The sequence below is a fragment of the Gigantopelta aegis genome, chromosome 15 (genome assembly GCF_016097555.1).
Source record: "Gigantopelta aegis isolate Gae_Host chromosome 15, Gae_host_genome, whole genome shotgun sequence".
Lineage (NCBI taxonomy): Eukaryota > Metazoa > Mollusca > Gastropoda > Neomphalida > Peltospiridae > Gigantopelta > Gigantopelta aegis.
The window spans coordinates 20,033,500-20,059,892 of NC_054713.1; the positions used below are offsets into that span (position 1 = coordinate 20,033,500).

The 26,393-nt window shown below is 35.9% G+C and overlaps 1 protein-coding gene across 3 annotated transcripts in view; it reads right to left on the reverse strand.

The window, feature by feature from the left end:
- LOC121390004 (agrin-like) overlaps positions 1 to 26,393 on the reverse strand; it is a 312,421-nt gene that overhangs the window by 73,396 nt on the left and 212,632 nt on the right. For all 3 annotated transcript variants that reach the window (XM_041521696.1, XM_041521697.1, XM_041521695.1), the window contains one exon: positions 3,034 to 3,252. In XM_041521696.1, coding sequence (XP_041377630.1) covers positions 3,034 to 3,252 — 219 coding nt within the window. The remainder of the gene's footprint in view (positions 1 to 3,033; positions 3,253 to 26,393) is intronic.

A 26,393-nucleotide genomic window follows, 5' to 3' on the forward strand; every position in this document is an offset into this window, starting at 1 on the left:
AATTGTGATTTAAGTGTATCAGTGGATCCTCAAATTTAAATATAACTGACTGGTCACCTGATATTAAATATTATAATTAGAGTGCATGGTCAAATTTAAATATAACTGACTGGTCACCTGACATTAAATATAAATACATGAATTATATAACTATATACCTGCATGTTCTCCTGTTGTTGAAATATGTCAGCAACCCCGGCAACTGCGCAGAGTTCTTAATTCTCCACGACACTTTTTTTTTTGCTGTGGACTATATTTGATTATATATATTTAACATTTTTTGCTGCGGACATTTTCTTAATTGTAGGGGTTCATCAGTGGTCACAGTATTTGAATATAATTAAATCAAAATTTTCTGAAGAAACATAATGTAATGTATAGTCCACTAATCACAATTTTTAAGTAGCTGATGAAATTATCAAAATACCACTGACTGGTACACAAGTAATATAATATATATGTCATCACAAAACTATACCCAGGGGTGTGATACCTATTTATTAATAAAAGCGAAAATAAAATTTTGTGAAAAAGCTGAAAACTCTACAGTACTGATAAATAAAGGTAATTTTTCAGCATTTCATATCAGATAGTGACTACGGTATTAATTGTGAGAAAATTATTTTATGCAAAGCAAATTTGAAATCAGGACTAAAAGTGGAAAAGATTAATGAAGAAACCCAGTGCCATCATACAAGATACTCCCAATAAGCAGCAGGACAATTAAAGCCATAGAATTTGATACGGATGTGCCAGTCATAAAACACTGGTCAATATATATGTTGTTTACATCACTTCTCCATAACCATAGCAACATCACAGCCGGTATGACATTTTTGAACAGCAGCTATGTTTAACTTCCATTTCTGGCCAAGACCCATAATTAATAAGATTTAAAATAACTTATTTTAACAACAGATTTTGTATATTGTTTTGTAAATACAGAACTACATTTTTAAAAAACAAAGAAGAGAAGAAATTAATACAAAAAGCAAAAATGTAACAACAAATTATTGCAATTTGTTGTTTGTAAATAACTTACTATAACAATTGTAAATCTTAAAAGTTATTTGCAACATGATAACCACTTTATACTTATTTGATTAAATTTACAAACTGTATATACCTACCTAACATAATATAATATAATATAAGATATTATTTATTATTATATAATATATTATTTATTATTATATAAGATATTATTTATTATTATATAAGATATTATTTACAAGAGAACTAGTAATTAAATTTATTATGATATAATTTGGTATATGTACAGCTTTGACCATATCGTCAATTTTCTTGCACCAATTTACATTAGCATTATCAGGTGTAAAAAAATTTTTTTTACTTTATACCAGTCTATTAAATTAATTAACTGCACCCTACCGGTAACTGGGCTATGAATCACTAAGCCATTGATTATGTCTCCAGTTATATCTGTTTACAAGCTGTATATACTATATGAACTTTATATCCGGCCAAATGGTTTATTGCATATGCCGTTTAATGGATTATTGTTTTTATTCACTGGGCCTATGCAAATAAGTGGGTTCCACAGTACATGTATATAGTGCATTGACCATGAAACCCCCCCCCCCAAAAAAAAAAAAAGAAGAAGAAGCTTTTCTCATAAAAATTTACATCCTTGATTATTATACACAATGAATGTATGAAAAGGAAACTGTTTTATATATTCATTGTAACTGTTTTACTACCCAGCCTCGGTGGCACAGTGGTTAAGCCATTGTTACAGGGTTCGAAGCCTGGTACTGGCTCCAACCCAGAGTGGTTCTTAAAGGCTCAATGGGTAGGTGTAAGACCACTACACCTTCTTCTCTCTCATTAACCACGAACAACTAACAACTAACCCACTGTCTTGGCCAGACAGCCCAGACAGCTGAGTTGTGTGTGCCCAGGACAGCGTGCTTGAACCATAATTGGATATAAGCACGAAAATAAGTTGACATGAAATTACTACCGTTATCGGTATGTCATTCATTTGTTAGAGGTTGGACCTGTGGTGATCATGCATCAACATTTGGGGGATAAACATTGCATGTATGCATGGTGATCAAAGAATACCCATACCTGCACCAGAGTTTAGTGTATTGATTGTAACATGGGCTGGAGACCTAAAATACTTTGAATAAAACAACATACTTGCAAATTTAGAAACCACTTTTTTTCCACTGTTAATCTGAAGTTAATAAACTGGATAGTTCAAACAATATTTATTGTAATAACAACACATAACAACGGGATTATAAACTGTGTTTCTTACACATCGGATGCTGAGAATATTTGTTATTTTAGACACATGACTGGCTGTTTATAGGTGATGACCAGGTCACCAGTGACATACTATACATTGAAAAAAAAGCACAATTGAAATGGATTACCCTGTGACATATAACTTAATCTGAAACTGATTTGTCTGTGACGCATACATGTAAGTAAACTACACGTGCTAGGGTCGTAACGAAGTTTTAGTTGGAAAAGACCTTTGAATTTATTTAAACCTGTTTTCTTAAGCTATGTAAGAAATAGAATTACATTGATGTCTGTTAAGATATCATTTATCATACAACTGGTTGTTTACAAAAATATCCAACTCGCTTTCGCTCATTAGATACATTTTCAATTTATTTTAAACATAGTTTTGTAAGATATGTAGGATATAGAATATTACAATTGTGTCTGTTAGATAACCATTTACCTTACAACTCATTGTTTGAAAATGTATCCAACTCGTATTCACTTGTTAAATTTATTTTAAACACTTTTTTAAGATATGTAAGAAATAGAATACTATATTCGTGTCCATTAGATACCATTTATCTTACAACTCATAAAAAAATGTATCGAACTCGCATTCGCTTGCTAAGATATATTTTAAAACAACTCGTTGTAAGATATAAATGATATCTAACCGCCACTCATGTGGTATTCTCTATATCTACTGAACTAAGCCTTCACTCTATAGGTGAGCAGCTACATGAAGCAGTTTGTTTGTTTGTTTGCACGTACCTGTACTACACTGGCCCGGGTACAAAACATCGATTTCCTTGCGAGCTTTGCACGCTTCTTTGCGCATGACACACCTGTTGCTGTACGTGCGTCCGTCGTTTCCGCAAACGGGCTCTAATTCTTGGGCGCAAACAAAATTGCAGCGACACACTGGCCTGCGCTGTTTGTCTAACTGGCAGACTTCTGGTGATTTGCATGAATGAAAACCCTCGCAGGGATCTGCAAGATAGACGAGGAGCTGCGAGCGAGACCAGGACAAAAAACAGAAGAAGGCGAAGACTACTCTAGATACAAAAGACAGATGTGCGCAACTGTGGGAAAAAAACAAACATCTGGAAAATCGTTTTTGGTAAGGAAATGCATGTGTACAACAAATTTTTCACAAGGCAAGCTCTAGGCAAGCAGAAAAAATTGCCAAATTATTTATTTAAACTTCAAATAAAATAACAATTTTCAAATATAATAACAGTTATTACATGAAGTTTATTAAAATTCGCGATTGCCAAAGCTACACATGTAGCTCTGTTTCAAGTAATATTTGAAAACAGATTAACATTAATGTATTACTCCTTTTTAAAAAGTTTTAATTCCTTGTTTGGAATAAATAATTTAGGCTTTATTTTGTGATTCAATTAAGATGTGAATTTTTTTTATATATAATTGTTATATTTAGTTTTAGTTTGAATTTAGAATGAATAATATAGGTTGTAGTAAATGAAAAAAAGGACACATTTCATTTACCATAATATGTTAAAAAAACATTTAAATATAATTCCTTTTTTTTTTACTTTTAGTTTACTTTTTACAAAGAATAATTTGTGTTTTGGTATATGGGAAAAGACATGTTTTAGTTAATATGTGAAAAATTATTTCTTTTTTGTAGTTTCAATTTTTCTTTTGCACTGAATAATTTAAGTTTTAAGTTTTTTTCAATATAGAGTCAACATGTTGAATTTTAACTTCCTTTTTAACAAATAATTTTGACCTCATATTAAATAATATTCCTATATTTATTACACAGAAATACCTGTTTAAAAGTAATGTAATTAACTTGGGATTTTTACTAGAAAATATCCTCAGCAATTTTTCAAAGAAAACATTCTTCTTTTATTTATAATAATAATAATAATAATAATAATAATAATAATAATAATAATAATAATAATAATAAAAAATGTAATAATAAAAAATGTACACAGAATTAATTTGTTTTTGCATTGCCTTACAAAAAAGACTTTCTCAAAACAAATTATAACAAAATAGAACATTGAAAAATAACAAAATGGAATTCAGATTCAGTTTTTTTTGGACACAATTGTAAATCTTGTTGTCAATTCCATTTTGTTATTTTTTATATACATGTACATACAAATATAGTCTGACTTTGCTGCATTTTATGTGGATTACTGTACATAACTGTCGATTCTAAAGTGGAACTGTGTAAAACCAATTAAAATATGGAATCATTAGTTCCATAAATCGGCAAAAGCAATTATGCTTGTATTACATTTAATCATTTTATTTTTAAATGCGAAGTTTTTGACAATTATGTTGGCAACAATGCATGTATATTTTGCACTAAAATACAAGTACATCCTAACATAATGCTTACAGGAGTGACTTGCACAGAGGTACTACATGCAGTTTTGCATTATTCGAGATTTAAATTCATCAAAGAAAAAGGTATACATGTTTTAAAGAAGCTACCACACAAAATGACGATCAGACTACAATGTATACAGTGAAAGTTAAAGTTCAGTTGGCGGTTTGTCTACCAGTAGGTTTTTTTATTACAAATTCTCAGGCATGGCGGAGCAGAGGGGCTGGGGGGGGGGGGGCTAGAGGCCCCCCCTTCAATAATTCTAAATCAAAAATATTATTAGTAGTAAATCTTAAGGCAGAGATGAATTTTACTTGTAGAATGCAGAAAATTGTATTTCAAGACATCTAGTTTTTAAAATTTTACGGGGGGAGCATACCCTGAACCCCCTAGAAACTTTGCTTTCTGCCCCCGATCTGTCAGCCCACCCACTGTCTACTTGCTTCCGCCATGCCTGAATAGTAATATATAAATTGTGATCATAAATTTTTTTTATCTATTGATTATTTTTTCTTTTTATTCAATTTATTTTCTCAAAACTATTTGAAGCTGATCATACTGCTTGCAGTTAACTGAGTATCCAACTGAACATTAACAGATGCTACCGTTTGCAAGTTAAAACAGACAATCTGAAAGACAAAGTGAAGGGAAGTTAATTAATTAAAAACACCGAGATTCCAAGAAGACAAACCCTCAAACTCTAGAAGAAATGCATAAATTAGTCCAACACAACAAACATATTAAACATAGAAATTATAAGAAAACATGACTATAGTTAGTTAATTAATCAAACAAACCCAGGTGAATATTATCTAATCATTAACAAGAAAAGCAACATGCAGTAGAATTGACAAACAAAATGAATCAACCAATGAAATGATGTGTAACAAGGTTAGTACTTGGTCAGTCAGCCAATAATAAAGCAGATCATTAACACAGTATATTAACAGGACTCAGTTCAGCCAGACTGAGCAGAAAAATGTCTGCTAGACTGGTTTATGTGCTTCGCGGTAAACCAATTCGCCATGTCGGGAACCAATCAAATAGTTTGTGAATGTTAGCGAAACATTTGCTGGCTGAACTTAGGGTAGTACTCTTGTGGAAAAATGAAATATATTTGTATTTTAATCACCACTAACATAAACCAGTTCCGAAAATAACAAATCCAAATTGAAAAGCTATTACTCATTTTTGTTTCAATGTAAATAACCAAAGTATGGTTTTCCTAAATGGATGGAAGGAATGGTGGATAGATATGATAAATATATACAGTGAAACCTCTCAAAAACAGACCCTTTGTAAACTGGAATTATCTCAAAACCGGACGTTTTTCATGGTCCCTTTTTCAAATATCTTTGCAGAAGAGAACCTCTCTAAACCAGATACCTCTTAAAACCAGACTTTTTGCTTGGTCCTGAGGGTGTCTGGTTTACAGGGTTTCACTGCAGTACTAGTAGCCAAAGTGTTAAAGTCTATAGATATTAATTGGCCTATCAATAAATGATATTATAAATTATTCTAATTGTGGATTTCATACATACTGCTGTATGTTACTGAATAGACTCCACTTGTTTTTAAATTATTTACAAGGGCTTATGCTATGTTATAGTTTATTAATGAATTAGCACTGGCTCAGTTCGTGTGAAGCCTCCATGATCGATCGTAACACAGAAGTAAACAATACATAATTAACAGCTTGTTAAATAGCAGCATAGCTCGACATGCGAAATGAACATTTCGAGTGATTTTATTAACTTGTATTTATACATACAGCTCATCTCCAAGGGTTCATTTTAATAAAATATTAAAGGGACATACCCTAGTTTTCAAACACTAAGGCATGTTTTTTACTATTAAAGCGTTTTATGATCACTGAAATCAAACATTACTTATATTTGATTGTTTAGATTATCCATTTCAGTACAAATGAAGTGTTTTTGTAATCCTGGTGTTTCTAATACCACAAAATGCATTTTTCATATTTTTCAAAACGCAGTGTGTCTGAAAGTAATGATTATGGAGTCACATTTTAGTCTATTTTTAAGGGCATTTCAATGTCACAGATTTTTGTTTCACTCTGTTGTATTCAAATTTATTACAGGTTTATAAATTAACCAAACTTAGCGTCCATTTTTAAGGGTTGAAACTAGAGTCTAGGTGAAAAATGTGTCTTACTGTTTAAAAACTACGGTCTGTCCTTTTAATATACAGTGAAACTCCTCTAAATTGGACACCCTAGGGTCCAAGTAAAAAGTCAGTTTTAAGAGGTATGTGGTTTAGAGAGGTTCTCTTCTGCACATATATTTTAAAAGGGACTCTGTAAAACGTCCGGTTTTGAGGGAATTCCAGTTTACAGAGGGTCTGGTTTTGAGAGGTTTACTACAATTATTCCAATTCCAATTTTATATTATGATAAATTTATAGCAAATTTATAACACTTATTAATGTGTGTTAATTCAAATCCATGGGCTCCTTTATAAACAATGTGATAATTAATACAAGAATTATATTAAATAAATTTATACAAAAACGGTTTTACATGTAGAAGTATATTGTACAGCTTTATAAATTTTATCACATTCTTTCAAAGTGGCCAGGTTAATTTTATCTGTAAGACTAATTTGAATGTCATAGAACAGTAAAGACTGCACAAACATATCAGGGGATAGGACAAGAGGGACAATTAAACCCCCTCCAAAAATATAAATAGTGCCTTTTTTTAGTTTAAAAATGCTGAGTTTTGGTCAGTGCTGATTCTTTTTATATACTGCCACCTCTCTATCAAAAAAAGAGTAATTACAGCTACATACAGCACTGACTTGTGGATCAATTAACTGCCACTCAAGATTGTATGGTACTGCCATGAGTTTATACGGCTGCCAACCAGTGCCATAAAATATATTAAAGACCAGCTAGTGAGAATAGAAGTTAGTAAAAAAAACAAGGTAATGTGTTGAATGAAAATATGCACAAATACACATATATTGAGAATATTAGTTTTAAAAAAAGAAAAGTAGACAAGAGAAGGTTTGTTAGTCGCTTGCAGTAAATGCGCCTGCTTGGTCAAATGCTAAGAGGACTATTTCTGCGGTCCTCTTGGTGTGGAGATGACTAAATGTTCTCTGTAACAGAAAGCTGGAATAAGCAGTCCTCATAAATATTTGGCATCCTCTTACCTCATAAACTACACATATGCTAGCAATTTATTTTTCAACAGAATTTAAACAAAATGTATATTAATAATGTTATTATTGTATTGAATTAAATGTAGAAAATATGGCTGATAAAAGGACTTGACCTGAGTTTTGTCAGTTTTAAGGATGTTTTTCAAATCTGCAGTTTTTGGCATGGTACTGGTGGCATGGCTACTGTGAACTGCGCTATTCATTTGAAAACACTGATTTTGATAAAACATCGTATTGATTTTTGAAGCATCTGTTTTCTGCTCCTGCACCATGCCAAAAACAAATGTACAGTGAAACCTGTCTAAACTGGATCATACCAAGGATCTAATATTTATCTGATTTAGACAGAATTCAGTGTTTTGAGGGTCACATTTTACAATTTAGAAAATTTGGACCATGAAACTTGGCTGGTTTAGACAGTATTCTGGTTTGTTCAGGGTCAGGTTTGGACAGGTTTCACTGTACATTGAAAACAGCCCTTAGGAATGAGATGGAAGGCAGAAAACAATACATTTTTCAATCAAACATATGTTTGTTATAAGCAGATTCCGTTACACATTACAATTATGATCCTACGTTATAATTATGATGTTATATAATACCAAGGAAGTGCTGTTAATATTAAGGAAATACGTCCAACATAATCTCCCAAACGCCAACCAACTTGTTTTAAAAAAAGTTTCTTACAAACCTTACCCATCCCCAACTACAACAACCACTTCCATCATTTCCTTGCAAATAATACCACCTAGTATTATGGCTGATGTTAGTCCGAACATTCTAAAGGGAATTTAACACACAAGCAGATGATTTTTGAGAATTAATACATCTCCTTACAAACCTTACCCATCCCTAACTACAACAACCACTTCCATCATTTCCTTGCAATAATACCACCTAGTATTATGGCTGATGTTAGTCCGAGCATTCTAAAGGGAATTTAACACACAAGCAGATGATTTTTGAGAATTAATACATCTCCTTACAAACCTTACCCATCCCTAACTACAACAACCACTTCCATCATTTCCTTGCAATAATACCACCTAGTATTATGGCTGATGTTAGTCCGAGCATTCTAAAGGGAATTTAACACACAAGCAGATGATTTTTGAGAATTAATACATCTCCTTACAAACCTTACCCATCCCCAACTACAACGACCACTCCCATCATTTCCTTGCAATAATACCACCTAGTATTATGGCTGATGTTAGTCCGAGCATTCTAAAGGGAATTTAACACACAAGCAGATGATTTTTGAGAATTAATACATCTCCTTACAAACCTTACCCATCCCCAACTACAACGACCACTCCCATCATTTCCTTGCAATCATACCACCTAGTATTATGGCTGATGTTAGTCCGAGCATTCTAAAGGGAATTTAACACACAAGCAGATGATTTTTGAGAATTAATACATCTCCTTACAAACCTTACCCATCCCCAACTACAACGACCACTCCCATCATTTCCTTGTAATAATACCACCTAGTATTATGGCTGATGTTAGTCCGAGCATTCTAAAGGGAATTTAACACACAAGCAGATGATTTTTGAGAATTAATACATCTCCTTACAAACCTTACCCATCCCTACAAACTACAACTTGTAATAATACCACCACTGATGTTAGTCCCATCATTTCCTTGCAATCCCTAATACCACCTAGTATTATGGCTGATGTTAGTCCGAGCATTCTAAAGGGAATTTAACACACAAGCAGTTGATTTTTGAGAATTAATACATCTCCTTACAAACCTTACCCATCCCCAACTACAACGACCACTCCCATCATTTCCTTGCAATCATACCACCTAGTATTATGGCTGATGTTAGTCCGAGCATTCTAAAGGGAATTTAACACACAAGCAGATGATTTTTGAGAATTAATACATCTCCTTACAAACCTTACCCATCCCCAACTACAACGACCACTCCCATCATTTCCTTGTAATAATACCACCTAGTATTATGGCTGATGTTAGTCCGAGCATTCTAAATGGAATTTAACACACAAGCAGATGATTCTTGAGAATTAATACATCTCCTTACAAACCTTACCCATCCCCAACTACAACGACCACTCCCATCATTTCCTTGTAATAATACCACCTAGTATTATGGCTGATGTTAGTCCGAGCATTCTAAATGGAATTTAACACACAAGCAGATGATTCTTGATAATTAATACATCTCCTTACAAACCTTATCCACCTCCAACTACAAACCCCCAACCCTATCATCTGCTTGCAATCATACCACCAAATACAATGACTGATATGTTATAGTCCGAACATTGTAAAGGTAATTTAATTCACCAGCTAAATAATTCTTGACAAATTAATACACCACCTTACAATTACACCTTACTACAACCGCCACCCCCCACCCCCATCATCTCCTTGAGATCATACCACCAAGTACCAAATAAAATGGCTGATCTTAGTCTGAAAATTCCAAAGGCAATTTAATACATCAGCTTTAACAATTTGCTTCAACCAGCTAGGCACAAAATACAATTTTTAAAAATGATATTTTTTCTTCTTTCTGCGAGAAATCTAATAAGTGTCTGGTGGATGATGAAGTGTGGCTCAAGCCCGTGGCATATTTATTGACAAATCTTGGTGGTAAATTGACAGTCTGTCATTAGCACACTGAGAACTGAGGCAATATAAGCTGCTTAAAGAAAATCTCTCATCCTTTCTCCCAGGTCCGATTTAATGGCATGGCGTCAAAAGTAGAATGTTGAATCAAATACCACCATGAAATCTGATGAAGAACACACACAAAAAAAACCTTGGTAAAAAAAAAACCCGGCCTCGGTGGCACAGTGGTTAAGCCATCAGACTAAAGGTTGGTAAGTACAGAGTTCACAGCCCGGTACCGGTTCCCACCCAGAGCGAGTTCTTAAGGGCTCAGTGGGTACGGTGTAAGGCCACTACACCCTCTTCTCTCTCTCTAACCACTAACCAACTAACAACTAACCCACTGTCCTGGACAGACAGCCCAGATAGCTGAGGTGTGTGCCCAAGACAATGTACTTGAACCTTAATTGGATATAAGCACGGAAATAAGTTGAAATGAAATGGTAAAAAAAAAAAAGTAAAAAATTTATGGCTGCAAAATTTGATAGGGAAAAACATTATGTTGGTAACAATAGGAAAAATCTCATTGTTATGATATTTAATATAAATACGTACTTCTGTAATAACAAAGAAATATCACCATGAAATCTGATGAAGAACACACATAAAAAAAAAAAAAAAAGTCCTGGTAAAAAAAACACATTAAGAATTTATGGCTGTGAAACATTACACTGGTAACAATGGGCAAAATTTCTCATTACCATAAACTTTGATAGAAATATGTACCACTCAGAATAACAAACACTATTTCACTGCCATTAAAATTTGATGAAAACAGTGCTGGTATCAAAATAGTTACATATATAGTGAGCTAATTTCATTTTAAATTATCTAAATATGGTTCAAGCATGTTGCACTGGGCATACAGTTCATTAGAATTAGATGTATGTGTTGATGTGAATGGATGGATGGATGGAAGGATGTGATTGATGGATGGGTGGAGGAATGGATGGAGAAATGGATGGATGGATGCATGAATGGATGGATGGATGGATGCATGGAAGTATGGATGCATTGATGGATGCATGCATGGGTTGATGCATGGATGGATGAATGGATGGATGGATGGATGGATGGATGGATGGATGGATGGATGGATGGATGGATGGATGGATGGATGGATGCATGCATGCATGCATGCATGCATGCATGGATGGATGCATGGATGGATATATAGGTGGGTGGATGGATGGATGGATAGATGCACGCATGGATGGATATATAGGTGGGTGGATGGATGGATGGATGGATGGATGGATGGATGGATGGATGGATGAATGGACGGACGGAATGACGGATGAATGGATGGACAGATGGATGGATGGACCGATGGATGGATGGACCGATGGATGGATGGACCGATGGATGGATGGATGGATGGACGGACAGAGTGACGGATGGATTGACAGACGGAGGGATGGACGGAGGGATGGACCGATGGATGGGTGGATGGATTTTCTGTAATAGTTAAGCTTGTTCAATCACTAGCATCTTATGCTCCATCCATACAAAGTATGCCAGGCTACGTGTATTTAAAAGAAGCACACCAAGTGATGGATTCTTGCCATGCTTTGAACACAGATATCATTAGATAGACAATATCCACATGTTTTAAATATAAAGACATCCCATCATCCTATAATCAATGTATTTTACATTATGACACAAAAACCTACTGAGCAATAGATTATTTTAATTGTTCAACAGAAGAAATTGAGCAATTGATGGTGGGTTTTTTTTTATGTTTGAACACAATGGTATTGCATAAGCAATAAAATCAATTTATACTTTGAATATTGAATATATATTGAACATATTAAAAATGCTTTAGATAGAAAAACACTGAGTAATTAGCTCTATTCATATGTGTACACAATAACATTGAGTGATCAATTCTTTAAATATTCTAAACCCAAGATATTGACATTTTTAACGATGTACATGTATATGATAAAGATTTAGTTTTATTAACATGTTTTGAATAGTAATACATTACATAACTGATTATTCACATTTTGAACATATATAGTCACTGAATGACTGGATTCTCTATTTACATTTTGAACATATATAGTCACTGAATGACTGGATTCTCTATTTGCATTTTGAACATATATAGTCACTGAATGACTGGATTCTCTATTTACATTTTGAACATATATAGTCACTGAATGACTGGATTCTCTATTTACATTTTGAACATATATAGTCACTGAATGACTGGATTTTCTATTTACATTTTGAACATATATAGTCACTGAATGACTGGATTCTCTATTTACATTTTGAACATAAAGACATTGAACAATTTGACTACTGTATACCGGTACTTGATTAATATTGTGACATAATTTTTTATTCTCGCAAATACATATATTAGGACATGTTAGCGAAGTATAAATTTCACAAAGGGCTGACATTACGTTATGCACACAAACCAAGAAAATAATGTGTGTACACAGTATATACATTTTGTGACTTTGAAACTGTATACAAATGCATCCCTTTCCCTGGTTTTTGGTTGCTTCACAGTTTGAACATAAAGCTAGATAGACATTGAAGAATTGGACATTTTGAACATAAAGACATTGAACAATGTGACTTCCTTTACAGTTTTAACATAGAATATGGAACAATTGAGATCTTTTCCCATTTTTAACTTACCGATACTGACCATTTGAACTTTCTTCACATTTTGAACATAAAGACATTGAATGATTAAACTTTCTTCACATTTTGAACATAAAGAAATTGAGTAATTCGCGTGTTCACATTTTGAATATAAAGACATTGAATGATTCAACTTTTTTCACATTTTGAACATAAAGACATTGAATGATTTGACTCTTTTCACATAAAGACATCGAATGATTCAATTTCTTCACATTTTGAACCTGAAGACATTGAATGATTCAACTTTCTTCACATTTTGAACCTAAAGACATTGAATGATTAAATTTCTTCACATTTTGAACCTAAAGACATTGAATAATTCAACTTTCTTCACATTTTGAACATAAAGACACTGGATGATTCGATTTTTCTTCACATTTTGAACATAAAGACACTGAACAACCAGACTCTATTTATTCTGGCTGTTGAGATGGATATGACTTGACAAGACTGGTGATTCACAAACAACCTGCCCACTACGATCAATTCTGGCCATTCTTTGGTGCACTGTTTGCCACCTCATTTTGCTTCAATTTGGACTTGCATGGAAATCGCACAAAGCAAACTCGCCAGTGCCAGTCCCAAGGGCCTGATAGCCATTATGGCATTAAGATTGACTTCTCGCCAGTTTGGGTAAGAAATCAATGGCGGGGCGGCTGGGGTTAACTGCTAGAAAATATATGATGAAGTTGAGAACAGTATCTCCTGAAGACAGGTCATCACTTAACTTAGCCAGATGATATAATCCATTTTATCAGCACCTGACAAATCTAGTCTTTTTTTTTTCTTCAGTTCTCGATCTGCCTGACATGCTGTGGGTCACAGGATCAATAGTCTTCAACGGATATGAGATTTTTTCATTCCCCAAAAAGTACTCCATGACTGATATAGCAAATTAGGCTCTGGTATGAAATTTCCTGCCTGTAGTGAAGGGCATATAAAACATATCTTGCTGCATTTTGGTAAAGTAGTCCATGTGAAACTTTATAGTGAGTTTTCTCTTACTATTTCTCTTTCTTATTCTGCATCTCTACTTGTCTGCCCATCTCCCTGTCTTTGTCCCTCTCTGTTTCTGTACCTCTCTGCTTCAGTCTCTCCCCCCTTAATATCTCCCCCTCTCTCTCTACCAAGTGTCAAAATAACCAAACATATACATGTATAAATGGTAAGATACCATTGTAACCAAAAATGATTTCCTTTTAGTACTGGAGTGAAACTGGTTGACACAAACTAAAACGTCAGTCCATCCAGGAAGGAAATATTTCTATATAATGGCATGCCAACAGATTTTAAGCTAAGAGTATTAGGTCATCATGACTCTTTGCTTGAAAAGAAACAAAACTGATTGCTGTCACATATGTAGGCTGTTCCTACCATCATTAAAAGCAAGACATTGTTTTATCCATTTTTTAAACACAGGGTAACAGTTGTTGCATCAGTTAATACACTTGTTGGAAAGAGAAAAAAAGTGTTATTGATTCCATCAAGATGGACTGAGCCAACAATCCTTCCTTACTTGAGTAAGTGATCTCCCACTAACTGAGTTACTGTAAATCTGGTCCGTTCAAACCATATGATTTTTTAAAAGCAAATTTTCATGACAAAAAAACAACAGCAGCATTTTCAAAACCAAATCTCTGCACAAGACAAAGTCGAACATGTAAGTGAGTTTTTACAATAACGTGACTCCTCTTGTGAATCAATGGCATAAGATAGGAGGACTGCCACTTAATTTCCAGGGCAATATAGTATTCCCTAGTTCACTGATAGGACTGCTACTTAATTCCCAGGGCAATATAGTATTCCCTAGTTCACTGATAGGACTGTCACTTAATTCCCAGGGCAATATATTATTCCCTCGTTCACGGATAGGACTGCTACTTAATTCCCAGGGCAATATAGTATTCCCTAGTTCACTGATAGGACTGTCACTTAATTCCCAGGGCAATATATTATTCCCTAGTTCACGGATAGGACTGCCACTTAATTCCCAGGGCAATATATTATTCCCTAGTTCACTGATAGGAGGACTGCCACTTAATTCACAGGGCAATATATTATTCCCTAGTTCACTGATAGGAGGACTGCCACTTAATTCACAGGGCAATATATTATTCCCTCGTTCACTGATAGGAGGACTGTCACTTAATTCCCAGGGCAATATAGTATTCCCTCGTTCACTGATAGGACTGCTACTTAATTCCCGGGGCAATATATTATTCCCTAGTTCACTGATAGGAGGACTGCCACTTAATTCACAGGGCAATATATTATTCCCTCGTTCACTGATAGGAGGACTGCCACTCTTAAAGCATAATTAATTAAAATACAGTTTGCATTATATAATACTGTTTCAGTTGGAAGTTAATTTTGATTCCTTAGATTTCAGAAGTTGCATTTTATTCATGTCTGAAAACACCTTTCAACAAATTCAAACTTAATAATAATAATAATAATAATAATAATAATAATAATAATAATAATGTCACTATTTTAATAAATTTGACTTTATGGAATGATCTACAGTCAACAATTCCAAAACACTAAAGTCAATGTTTCAATACACTGTTCTGTTAAACCAGCCTTGGTGGTGCAGTGGTTAAGCTATTGGACTACAGGCTGGTAGGTACAGGGTTCGCAGCCCGGTACCGGCTCCAACCTAGAGTGAGTTCTTAAGGGCTCAATGGGTAGGTGTAAGGCCACTACACCCTCTTCTCTCTCACTAACCACTAACCAACTAACAACTAACCCACTGTTCTGGACAGACAGATCAGATCGCTGAGGTGTGTGCCCAGGACAGCGTGTTTGAACCTTAACTGGATATAAGCACGAAAATAAGTTGAAATGAATGTTCTGTTAAAAATATCCCATCATTGTTTGCAATATGTTTAACACCACCCCCCCCCCCCCCCCCCCCACACTAAAAAAAACCCCCAGTACTGTCATGGAATATATTTTTTGTTAATCAAATAATAAGGTACCGTATAAAATAAAGAAAAACATCGGTGCACAATAAAATTTCTGTAGAATTGCTTTTTTTTCATTAGGATTTACAGTCTACATGAATTTATTTGCACTGGCTTCTTCAATGATCATTTGTATGCATACTGCAAACACTATTTGCACTGGAAACTTGAGTTCCATGGTTACCATAGCAACACTGATTGACATGTAAGTTACAATAAAAAAAAATCTTTTTCTTTTTCTAAATTAAAAACAACAACGCCATATAACTAATTAAAATGTGTTGAGTGTGTGTGTGTGTCATTAAAAAAAAGATTGCTTGCTTCCTTCTCAATCAAAGATTCGTCTGGTGCTTATAAAACTTTTAGTGTCTAGACTCGAGACTCTATCTTAATAGAGTCTGAGACGTGAATGTCATGGCAATGCCATACAAATTGCATGCATGTGACATCATTAGAGATTGAGTCTGGACTCTAAAAGTTGTATAAGTATACAAGTCATGGTCCAAGCACACTTTTCCTGCCACCTTCCCCACCATGGAATCGTGGGCTGGCGAAGTCAGAACCCGAGTCCATGGTGGGCGTGCCTGAACTGTAAGAATGTGGGGACGTTAATACAGTTCCCTTCCCTTCCCTTTCCTGCCACACTTTATAAACTTCTATACTGTCATATCCATGCAAGACACCACCATGCAATGCCAGCTGGCGAAGTCAGAGGCTGGATCCGTGGTAGGCGTGCCTGAACCTTTGTGGATATGGGCACGTTAAACGAGTTTCCATTCCATTCCAAGACACCACCATGCAATGCCAGCTGGCGAAGTCAGAGGCTGGATCCGTGGTAGGCGTGCCTGAACCTTTGTGGATATGGGCACGTTAAACGAGTTTCCATTCCATTCCAAGACACCACCATGCAATGCCAGCTGGCGAAGTCAGAGGCTGGATCTGTGGTAGGCGTGCCTGAACCTTTGTGGATATGGGCACGTTAAACGAGTTTCCATTCCATTCCAAGACACCACCATGCAATGCCAGCTGGCGAAGTCAGAGGCTGGATCCGTGGTAGGCGTGCCTGAACCTTTGTGGATATGGGCATGTTAAACGAGTTTCCATTCCATTCCAAGACACCACCATGCAATGCCAGCTGGCGAAGTCAGAGGCTGGATCCGTGGTAGGCGTGCCTGAACCTTTGTGGATATGGGCACGTTAAACGAGTTTCCATTCCATTCCAAGACACCACCATGCAATGCCAGCTGGCGAAGTCAGAGGCTGGATCCATGGTAGGCGTGCCTGAACCTTTGTGGATATGGGCACGTTAAACGAGTTTCCATTCCATTCCAAGACACCACCATGCAATGCCAGCTGGCGAAGTCAGAGGCTGGATCCGTGGTAGGCGTGCCTGAACCTTTGTGGATATGGGCACGTTAAACGAGTTTCCATTCCATTCCAAGACACCACCATGCAATGCCAGCTGGCAAAGTTATATCATTAGGAGAAAGGGATCTTTTATATGCACCTGGCTGTGGGCCAGGATAGCACATACCATGGCCTTTGATATACCATGCAATCATAGTAAAAGAAGAAATAGCCCAATAGTTGCACCGACAGGGATCGATGCTAGACTGACTGCATTTCATGTGAGCATATTACCACTGGGTTATGTCCCATCCCAGCTGACATAAAGTTTCATTACAATACATACATGTATATAGGATTCATACAGTTTGTGTTCAAACAATATTTCATGACTTTCAAAATGCTTTTTCTATTACCTTTTTAGGATTTTAAAGAATTTTCCCAGGATTTTGATTGGAACTTCCAACAAACTCTTCTTGGTTATTTTAAAGGGGACAAAAATTTCAAACAATTTAAATTTTTCATGACGCAACATAAACTTTCTTGTCTTAGCGTGACCCAACATAAAATTTCATGACTCAGCATGACCCAAAATAAAATTTCATGTCTTAGCGTGACCCCCAACATAAAATTTCATGGACTTTCCAGGCCAAAAATGCTAAAAACATGTTTAAAGTCTAGTTTCAGGTCTCCAACAACATACTGAAATTTTAGTAACTGCATGGTAATGCCTACAAATTTCACATTTATTTTTTCATCATTTTAGATGAAATGACAGCTGTGGGGGCAGTACTCATGACGGGTGCTACCCAGAGGGGCAGGATATGTTCACTATTCGGGAACACCTGATACCATCCCTGTTTTGACAGTGATTCATGAGTTCATATGGCATCACAGCTGTACGTATTCCAGTGAGCTCTGTCCTGTGCTAGTTTTGATTTAGTAATCTAGTCTGGGAGTGGCAGTCCTCTTTGTGATGGTCAAAATGATGTATTATCCAGAAAAGGATCTCGTTGAGAGTGGTTGTCCTCCTATAGATGAGGCCCTAGATAGAGATTCATTGAATCCACCATTATTTTGCCAAATGCCCATTCGACTCTGCATTGTGATGAGGTTTTGTCATTCATTAAAAATCTGAGCCTAGATTCTAAAGTTTCATTCCAATGCCATATAACCGTAAATAAAATGTGTTGAGTGCATCGTTAAATAAAACATTTCCTTTCCTTCTAAAGTTTCATTCCAATGCCATATAACCGTAAATAAAATGTGTTGAGTGCATCGTTAAATAAAACATTTCCTTTCCTTCTAAAGTTTTATTCCAATGCCATATCATAAAATGTGGTTGAGTGCATCGTTAAATAAAACATTTCCTTTCCTTCTAAAGTTTCATTCCAATGCCTAGTTAAATAAAACATTTCCTTTCCTTCTAAAGTTTCATTCCAATGCCATATAACCGTAAATAAAATGTGTTGAGTGCATCGTTAAATAAAACATTTCCTTTCCTTCTAAAGTTTCATTCCAATGCCATATAACCGTAAATAAAATGTGTTGAGTGCATCGTTAAATAAAACATTTCCTTTCCTTCTAAAGTTTCATTCCAATGCCATATAACCGTAAATAAAATGTGTTGAGTGCATCGTTAAATAAAACATTTCCTTTCCTTCTAAAGTTTCATTCCAATGCCATATAACCGTAAATAAAATGTGTTGAGTGCATCGTTAAATAAAACATTTCCTTTCCTTCTAAAGTTTCATTCCAATGCCATATAACCGTAAATAAAATGTGTTGAGTGCATCGTTAAATAAAACATTTCCTTCCTTCTAAAGTTTCATTCCAATGCCATATAACCGTAAATAAAATGTGTTGAGTGCATCGTTAAATAAAACATTTCCTTTCCTTCTAAAGTTTCATAAGGATGACCAAGGCCTAGAATTCCATAACTTTATAGGTTTTTCCATGAATTGTTATATACAAGAAATGAAAAACACGGGGTTTTTTCAATTTACCATTATTCTGATTCAGATGCAGGGCCGGGATTTACATGTGGTTCTCTCATTTGAGTGCTCATTTGAGATGTTTGTGTCACAGGATTAAACCACCTCTATGGATCCATTCAACTGACTGGACTTTTTTCTCGTTCCAACCAGTACACCACAACTGGTTAAATGAATAAATGAATGAACGAATGAATCTTTAACGACACCCCAGCATGAAAAATACATCGGCTATTGGGTGTCAAACTATGGTAAATGCAACAATAATGTTACAACTAGCTAAAGGCTGTGGTAAGTGCTTTCCTGTCTGTGGGAAAGTGCATATAAAAGATCCCTTTCTGCATTAGAAAAAATGTAGCAGGTTTCCTCTGATGACTATACGTGTAAGAATTACCAAATGTTTGACATCCAATAGCTGTTGATCAATGTGCTCTAGTGGTGTCATTAAACAAAACAAACTTTTAACTGATTCAGATGCCTATCACTAATTGCAAACTTTAGCTGCAGCATTATTAAACAAACATTCCTTTCCTTTCTTTCTCCCTTGAGACTCCATTATACATATATTAAAACAGACAGGAATCAAAGATAAAAGTAGAACTATTTGAAATAGCAAATACATCACAGAATTCCATTCCCTTGTGGCCATACAATATCTATTCCATGTCAGTAGCAGTCCATAGAAAATACATTAAACAGACTTGAATAAAGTAATAAATTAAAAAAAAAACTTTGAAGAAGCAGTGATAACAAATAATCAAATTTTTCTATATGTAGAAATCATGGAACATCTTGTTTCCATGGTGATTCAGAGGCATGTGTTTAGCTTGACTGAATGTCAGACCATTTGTAAGAGTGTTTTGTAACAAACATGCATTGCTGATGGGTAGTTGTGGCAAATTAACTCGGACATGCCAAATGCTCTGGGCCCTAAAGGAGGAATTTACAAATACAAATTACTTGTCATTAGGTTTTATTTTTATCGGGTTTCAGGCATTTGATGAAATGACAAAAGGTTAATGGCTTCAAGGCTTTGTGACAACTGAAGACATAAAATACAAGGAATTCTCGTAGCTTCAAGTTGAGATCAGAAAGTCACGGGTTTTGTATGATAAAGCAAAAAATATATAATCATTAAATATATCATAGAAATGACAAGAAATCGAATATATGTTTAGCAACACCTCCATGCATTTTAAACACCAAGGACCTAATTCACTAAACTCTCACAACTTTGCGATCTCGCAGTGCAATGCTAAAAGACTTGCAAAGAGGATGCTTTGTTGTCTAATAGAGCCTAATTAAGAGAGCTTTGTGAATTAGGCCTCTGCTGTTTAGTATTTAACATATTGTAAATCTGAATGACAAAACCATAATACATGATCAGGACCATATTTAACGACGCACTCAACACATTTTATTTACGGTTATATGGCATCAGACATATGGTTAAGGACCACACAGATATTGAGAGAGGAAACCCGCTGTCTCCACTTCATGGGCTACTCTTTTCAATTAGCAGCAAGGGATCGTTTATATGCACTGTCTGGAACGAGAAATAGCCCAGTGGGTCCACCGACAGGGATCGATCCTAGACTGACCGTGCATCAAGCGAACGCTTTACCAATAAAGGCAAATGGGCATTTGGCAAAATAGTGGTTGATTCCATGAATCTCTATCTGGTGCTTCATCTATAGGAGGACAGCCATTCCCAAATAGATCTTTTACTGGAAAGTTCACCCTTCCTGCACTCCTAGAGAGGACTGCCACTCCCAGACCACTTGTAGTTTACTAACACCAGATAGAACTCGTTAGAATAATTACAGCTGTAACGACATGCACTCATGAATCACTGTCACAACAGTGATGATATCAGGTGTTTGCGAAAGATAGGCATATCCTGCACCACCGGTGGGAGATGAAACCTGCCGCTGTTACATAAGACTATTTCTGTCAAAATACAGCAAGAGATCTTTTACAGAACAGCACCAAATTAATTTTGTGTCAAACTAAAGTTCAAGTGGAATACATCTCAAGACTGAGCTGTCAGTCTGCCAGAAGACTGCATGGACTTAGTGCTTATGCCATTGGATAAGCATTGGTCTTAAAGCTGGTAGGTACAGTGATAAACTGCATCAAAAAACAATTTACTACTTCAGTTATTTTATTTTATTTTTTTGCTGTAATGTTTTAGGTCCAAAGCATCCTTGGTACCCATCAAAATCCTTTTAGGGTCTGTGGCAAAAAAACCTTTGTGCCCTAGCTGTTATAAACTGGCTAAAACCTTCTCACATATTTAACTTGGCTGTGTTTTGCCTTTATTTCATTTCGAGTTGGTACTGGGATATGAACTCAGTACCTACCAGTCTTAAATGTGCATGACACCATGCCCAGTGCACCATCCAGCTTACATGAAGAGGAAGGAAGGAAATGGTTTATTTAACGACACACTCAACACATTTTATTTACGGAAGGAGGAAGGAAATGGTTTATTTAACGACACACTCAACACATTATTATTAACACAGATATTGAGAGAGGAAACCCGCTATCACCACTTCATAGGCTACTCTTTTCCATTAGCAGCAAGGGATCTTTTATATGCACCATCCCAGACAGGATAGCACATACCATGGCCTTCGATGTACTAGTCATGGTGCATTGGTTGCATGAAGTTACATGCAGCTCTCTGGGAAGACAGTCAGTCAGTAAATATTAATATGTAGATCCTCGGAGGAGTGGCCCACTAACTGATGACTAAACAACAAGTCGGGGTGGTTAAACAAACAAGTATTAATGGCCATGCTGCTTTTTAGCACATCCAGATGACACCGAGGAGGCCCTCGCATCGATCGTTAAGTGCACTTACTGTTATTTCCTTCTCAATTGCAGTCATTATTTATTTAATGCATTATCAAGTGTCACAGGGGTGGGATGTAGCCCAGTGGTAAAGCATTCGGCTGATCCGCGGTCGGTCTAGGATCAACTGATGGGCCTATTGGGCTATTTCTCAGCCAGTGAGCCCATTGGGCTATTTCTCATTCCAGTCAGTGCAAACCAAATGCTATAACAAAGACCATGGTGTGTGTTATCCTGTCTACGAGATTGTGCACTTACTGTTATTTCCTTCTCAATTGCAGTCATTATTTATCTAATGCATTATCAAGTGTCACAGGGGTGGGAGGTAGCCTAGTGGTAAAGCATTCGCCTGATGCGCGGTTGGTCTAGGATCGATCCCTGTCAGTGAGCCCATTGGGCTATTTCTCATTCCAGTCAGATCTCCACAACTGATGTAACAAAGACCATGGTATGTGCTACCCTGTATGTGGAATAACACGTAAAACAAACTACAAAAAATGTGTGTGAAAAAATATCCTATTTCATATATATGTATATTGAAAATGAGCCATGACAGGTTTACTTGTATATTTCTTCAGTTAATACTTTGGGGGAGAGGTTATGGGTCATAATTTGGTTGATATATCGTATATACAGTGAAACCTGTCTAAACTGGACCCTGAACAAACAGGAATCCTGTCAAAACCGGCCTAATTTCATGGTCCCGAATGTTCTCAATTCTAAAACACGACCCTCTAAATACTGGATCCTGTCTAAATCAGATAAATATTAGGTCCCAGCTGTGATCCAGTTTAAATATACCAAAGGCCACGGTATGTGCTATCTTGTCTGTGGCATATAAAATATATCTTGCTACTAATAGAAAAAAGTAGCAGCTTTTCTGTCTAAGACTATGCCACAATTACCAAAAGTTTTACATCCAATAGCTGATGATTAATAAATCAATATGTTCTAGTGATGTCGTTAAACAAAACAAACTTTAACTCTCTTTTTTTCAGTGTGGGGGGGGGGGGGGGGGGGGTTTGCATACGATAACATTGTCATCTATGGAATTCCATTTGCCATAGTTCAACCTATAGACCTACTGCCTTGACCATGTGAAATATTCATAATGTACTCAGCTTTCGCTTACAGTCTTTGAACTGTTCGGCCAGGTAATTCAATCAGCCGAGAGCAGTTAATCACGACGGTGAACTCTGCGACATGCTGCATATAGTGTTTCAACTATTGATTCCCAGCTCAACCACAAGCACGGTGCAAAGGAAAGGAATATTTTCTTTGACACCTCAGTACGTTTTAAAACAGATGACCGTAGGCTAGGTCTAGTTTTTTCAGACGAGTGCTTTATTACAGAGCTACAGGTCTTGCCCCCTCACTATCTCACTCACTCACTCTCACTCACTCACTCTCTCTCTCTCTCTCTCTCTCTCTCTCTCTCTCTCTCTCTCTCTTCTCTCTCTCTTCTCTCTCTCTCTCTCTTCTCTCTCTCTCCTCTCTCTCTCTCTCTCTCTCCCTCACTCTCTCTCTCCATAGTTGTGTTATGTTAGTTTTAAAATCAACATAATGGCAGCTCTCTGTCTCCCTCCCTCATCCCTCCCTCTCTCTCTCTCTCTCTCTTCCCTCTCTCTCACCCTCTCACTCTCACTCTCACTCTCCTCTCTCCTCTCTCTAAGTCTACGCCTCTCTCTTCTCATCTCTCTCTCTCTCTCTCTCTCTCTCTCTCTCTCTCTCCTCTCTCTCTCTCTCTCTCTCTCTCTCTCTCTCTCTCTCTCTCTCTCTCTCTCTCTCTCTCTCTCTCTCTCTCTCTCTCCAAACAGTTCAAAATGTGCTAGGTGTTATTATTTAACAACGATTCATTCCTCCCTCTATAACGCTCTACACAGACGCAGACCCAGAGGGAGTTTCTACATGTTTGACATGCACCCAATAGCCACTGATTAAACAAATTGCTCAAGGCTCGTTAAATAAACATTCTTTCCTTTCACTTAATTATATTATTGGAATTCATTCTGCAAGCACAAATCGTTAAACTTCACACACACACACAAAACACACAGAGAGACAACAGGAAGAACACATTAAACATATGATGACAATATTCAAGATGGAAAATCAATATGCGACAGTCATTAATATTCTTCTACATAGTAAACAGTGCAAGTATATACACGTCTGGTTCCAGTTACAGTTATAGAAATCATCCATTCTTTACAATAAAATAAATAAATTAAACAAATTACTAAATAAGTAAAAATAAGTAAATAAATAAATAAAAATAAGCAAGTAAGTAAATAAATAAGTAAAAATAAAGAAATAAATAAAAATAAATAAGTAAATAAATAAGTAAAAATAAGTAAATAAATAAAATAAATAAGTAAAAATAAGTAAGTAAATAAATAAGTAAAAATAAATAAATAAATAAATAAATAAATAAATAAATAAATAAATAAATAAATAAATAAATAAATAAATAAGTAAAAATAAATAAATTAATAAAAATAAATAAGTAAATAAAATAAATAAAAATAATAAATATGAATGGGAAAATAATTCAAAATCTTGGTATTTATCAATGTAAAATTGATAGTTTGGTTATCTGAATTATATTTACATAACCGGTGAGTGACAAGCTGACTACGTACTGATTTGCAGTGCATTAAGTGTCCAAAAATCAGTACAGTACAGAACAGAAGAGCACAGCTTACATGCATTTTTGAAAGACTGTTTTGTTTATAACAACACCACTAGAGCACATTGATTTATTAATCAGTGGCAATTAAATGTGAATTTTTAATTTTTTTTTTTTACATATATTGTTTAAGAAAGGAAACGCACAAATTTTCCATTAGTAGCAAGCGGTTGTTTATATGCACCATCCCATAGCAAGGATAGCACATAACAGAGCCTTTGATATACCAGTCGTAGTGCACTGGTTGGAGAGAGAAATAGCCCAATGGGCCCACTGACGGGGACCGATCCCAGACCGACCGTGCGTCAAGTGAGCACTGTACCACTGGGCTACATACTACCCCTGTATTTTTTAAATACTTTGGGGATCTATCTGTTTATATTACTTTTCATGAATTTAAAGCAGCATAATTGACATGCATTGCATGATGGGTCTTATAAAATACTGTGTCCCTGCATGGGTATTTGGACACTTTGTCTCAAGTTTTAAAAACATGTTTTGCTTAACGACACCACTAGAGCATATTGATTTTCAACTATTTTGTAATTCTGACGCATAGTCTTAGAGGAAGCTCGCTACATTTTTTCTTTAGCAGCAAGGAATCTTTTATATGTTCTTTCCCACAGACAGGACAGCACATACCACAGCCTTTGATGTACCAGTTGTGATGCACTGGTTGGAATGAGAAAACCCCCAGTCAGTTGAATGGATCCACTGAGTCTTAGAGGAAGCTCACTTCATTTGTCCTTTAGCAACAAGGGATCTATTAAATGCACTTTCCCACAGACAGGACAGCACATACCATAGCCTTTGAAATACCACGCATGATGCACTGATTGGAATGGGGGAAAAAAACAATCAGAAGATAAGTACATTAGTAGGGCTGGGTGGTATTGAAATTTCAGGTTTGGTATTGGTATTTTGGGGGTGATGTACCTCGGTATTGGTACAGTATTCGGTATGGACATAATACTGATACCAGTCAAGTGGTATTTTTGGTATACTTGGCTTTAAATGCATGCCTGAGTTAAGGCTCACCCACTAATTTCATGTAAATAAAATTAAATTCCATACACAATACCCACCTCCTCCCTCCCTCCCTCTCCCCCCCCTCTCCCTCCTCTCTCTCTCTCTCTCTCTCTCTCTCTCTCTCTCTCTCTCTCTCTCTCTCTCTCTCTCTCTCTCTCTCTCTCTCTCTCTCTCTCTCTCTCTCTCTCTCTCTCTCTCTCTCTCTCTCTCTCTCTCTCTCTCTCTCTCTCCTTTTTAGCTATTTTGCATTCTTCAGATATATTGTTAGTTCTTTACTAAATGGTGGGAAACATTTTTCAACACCGAAATTTGGGTATTTTGGAATTGGCTCGGTACAGTAAATCAGTACGGACACAATACCAATACCA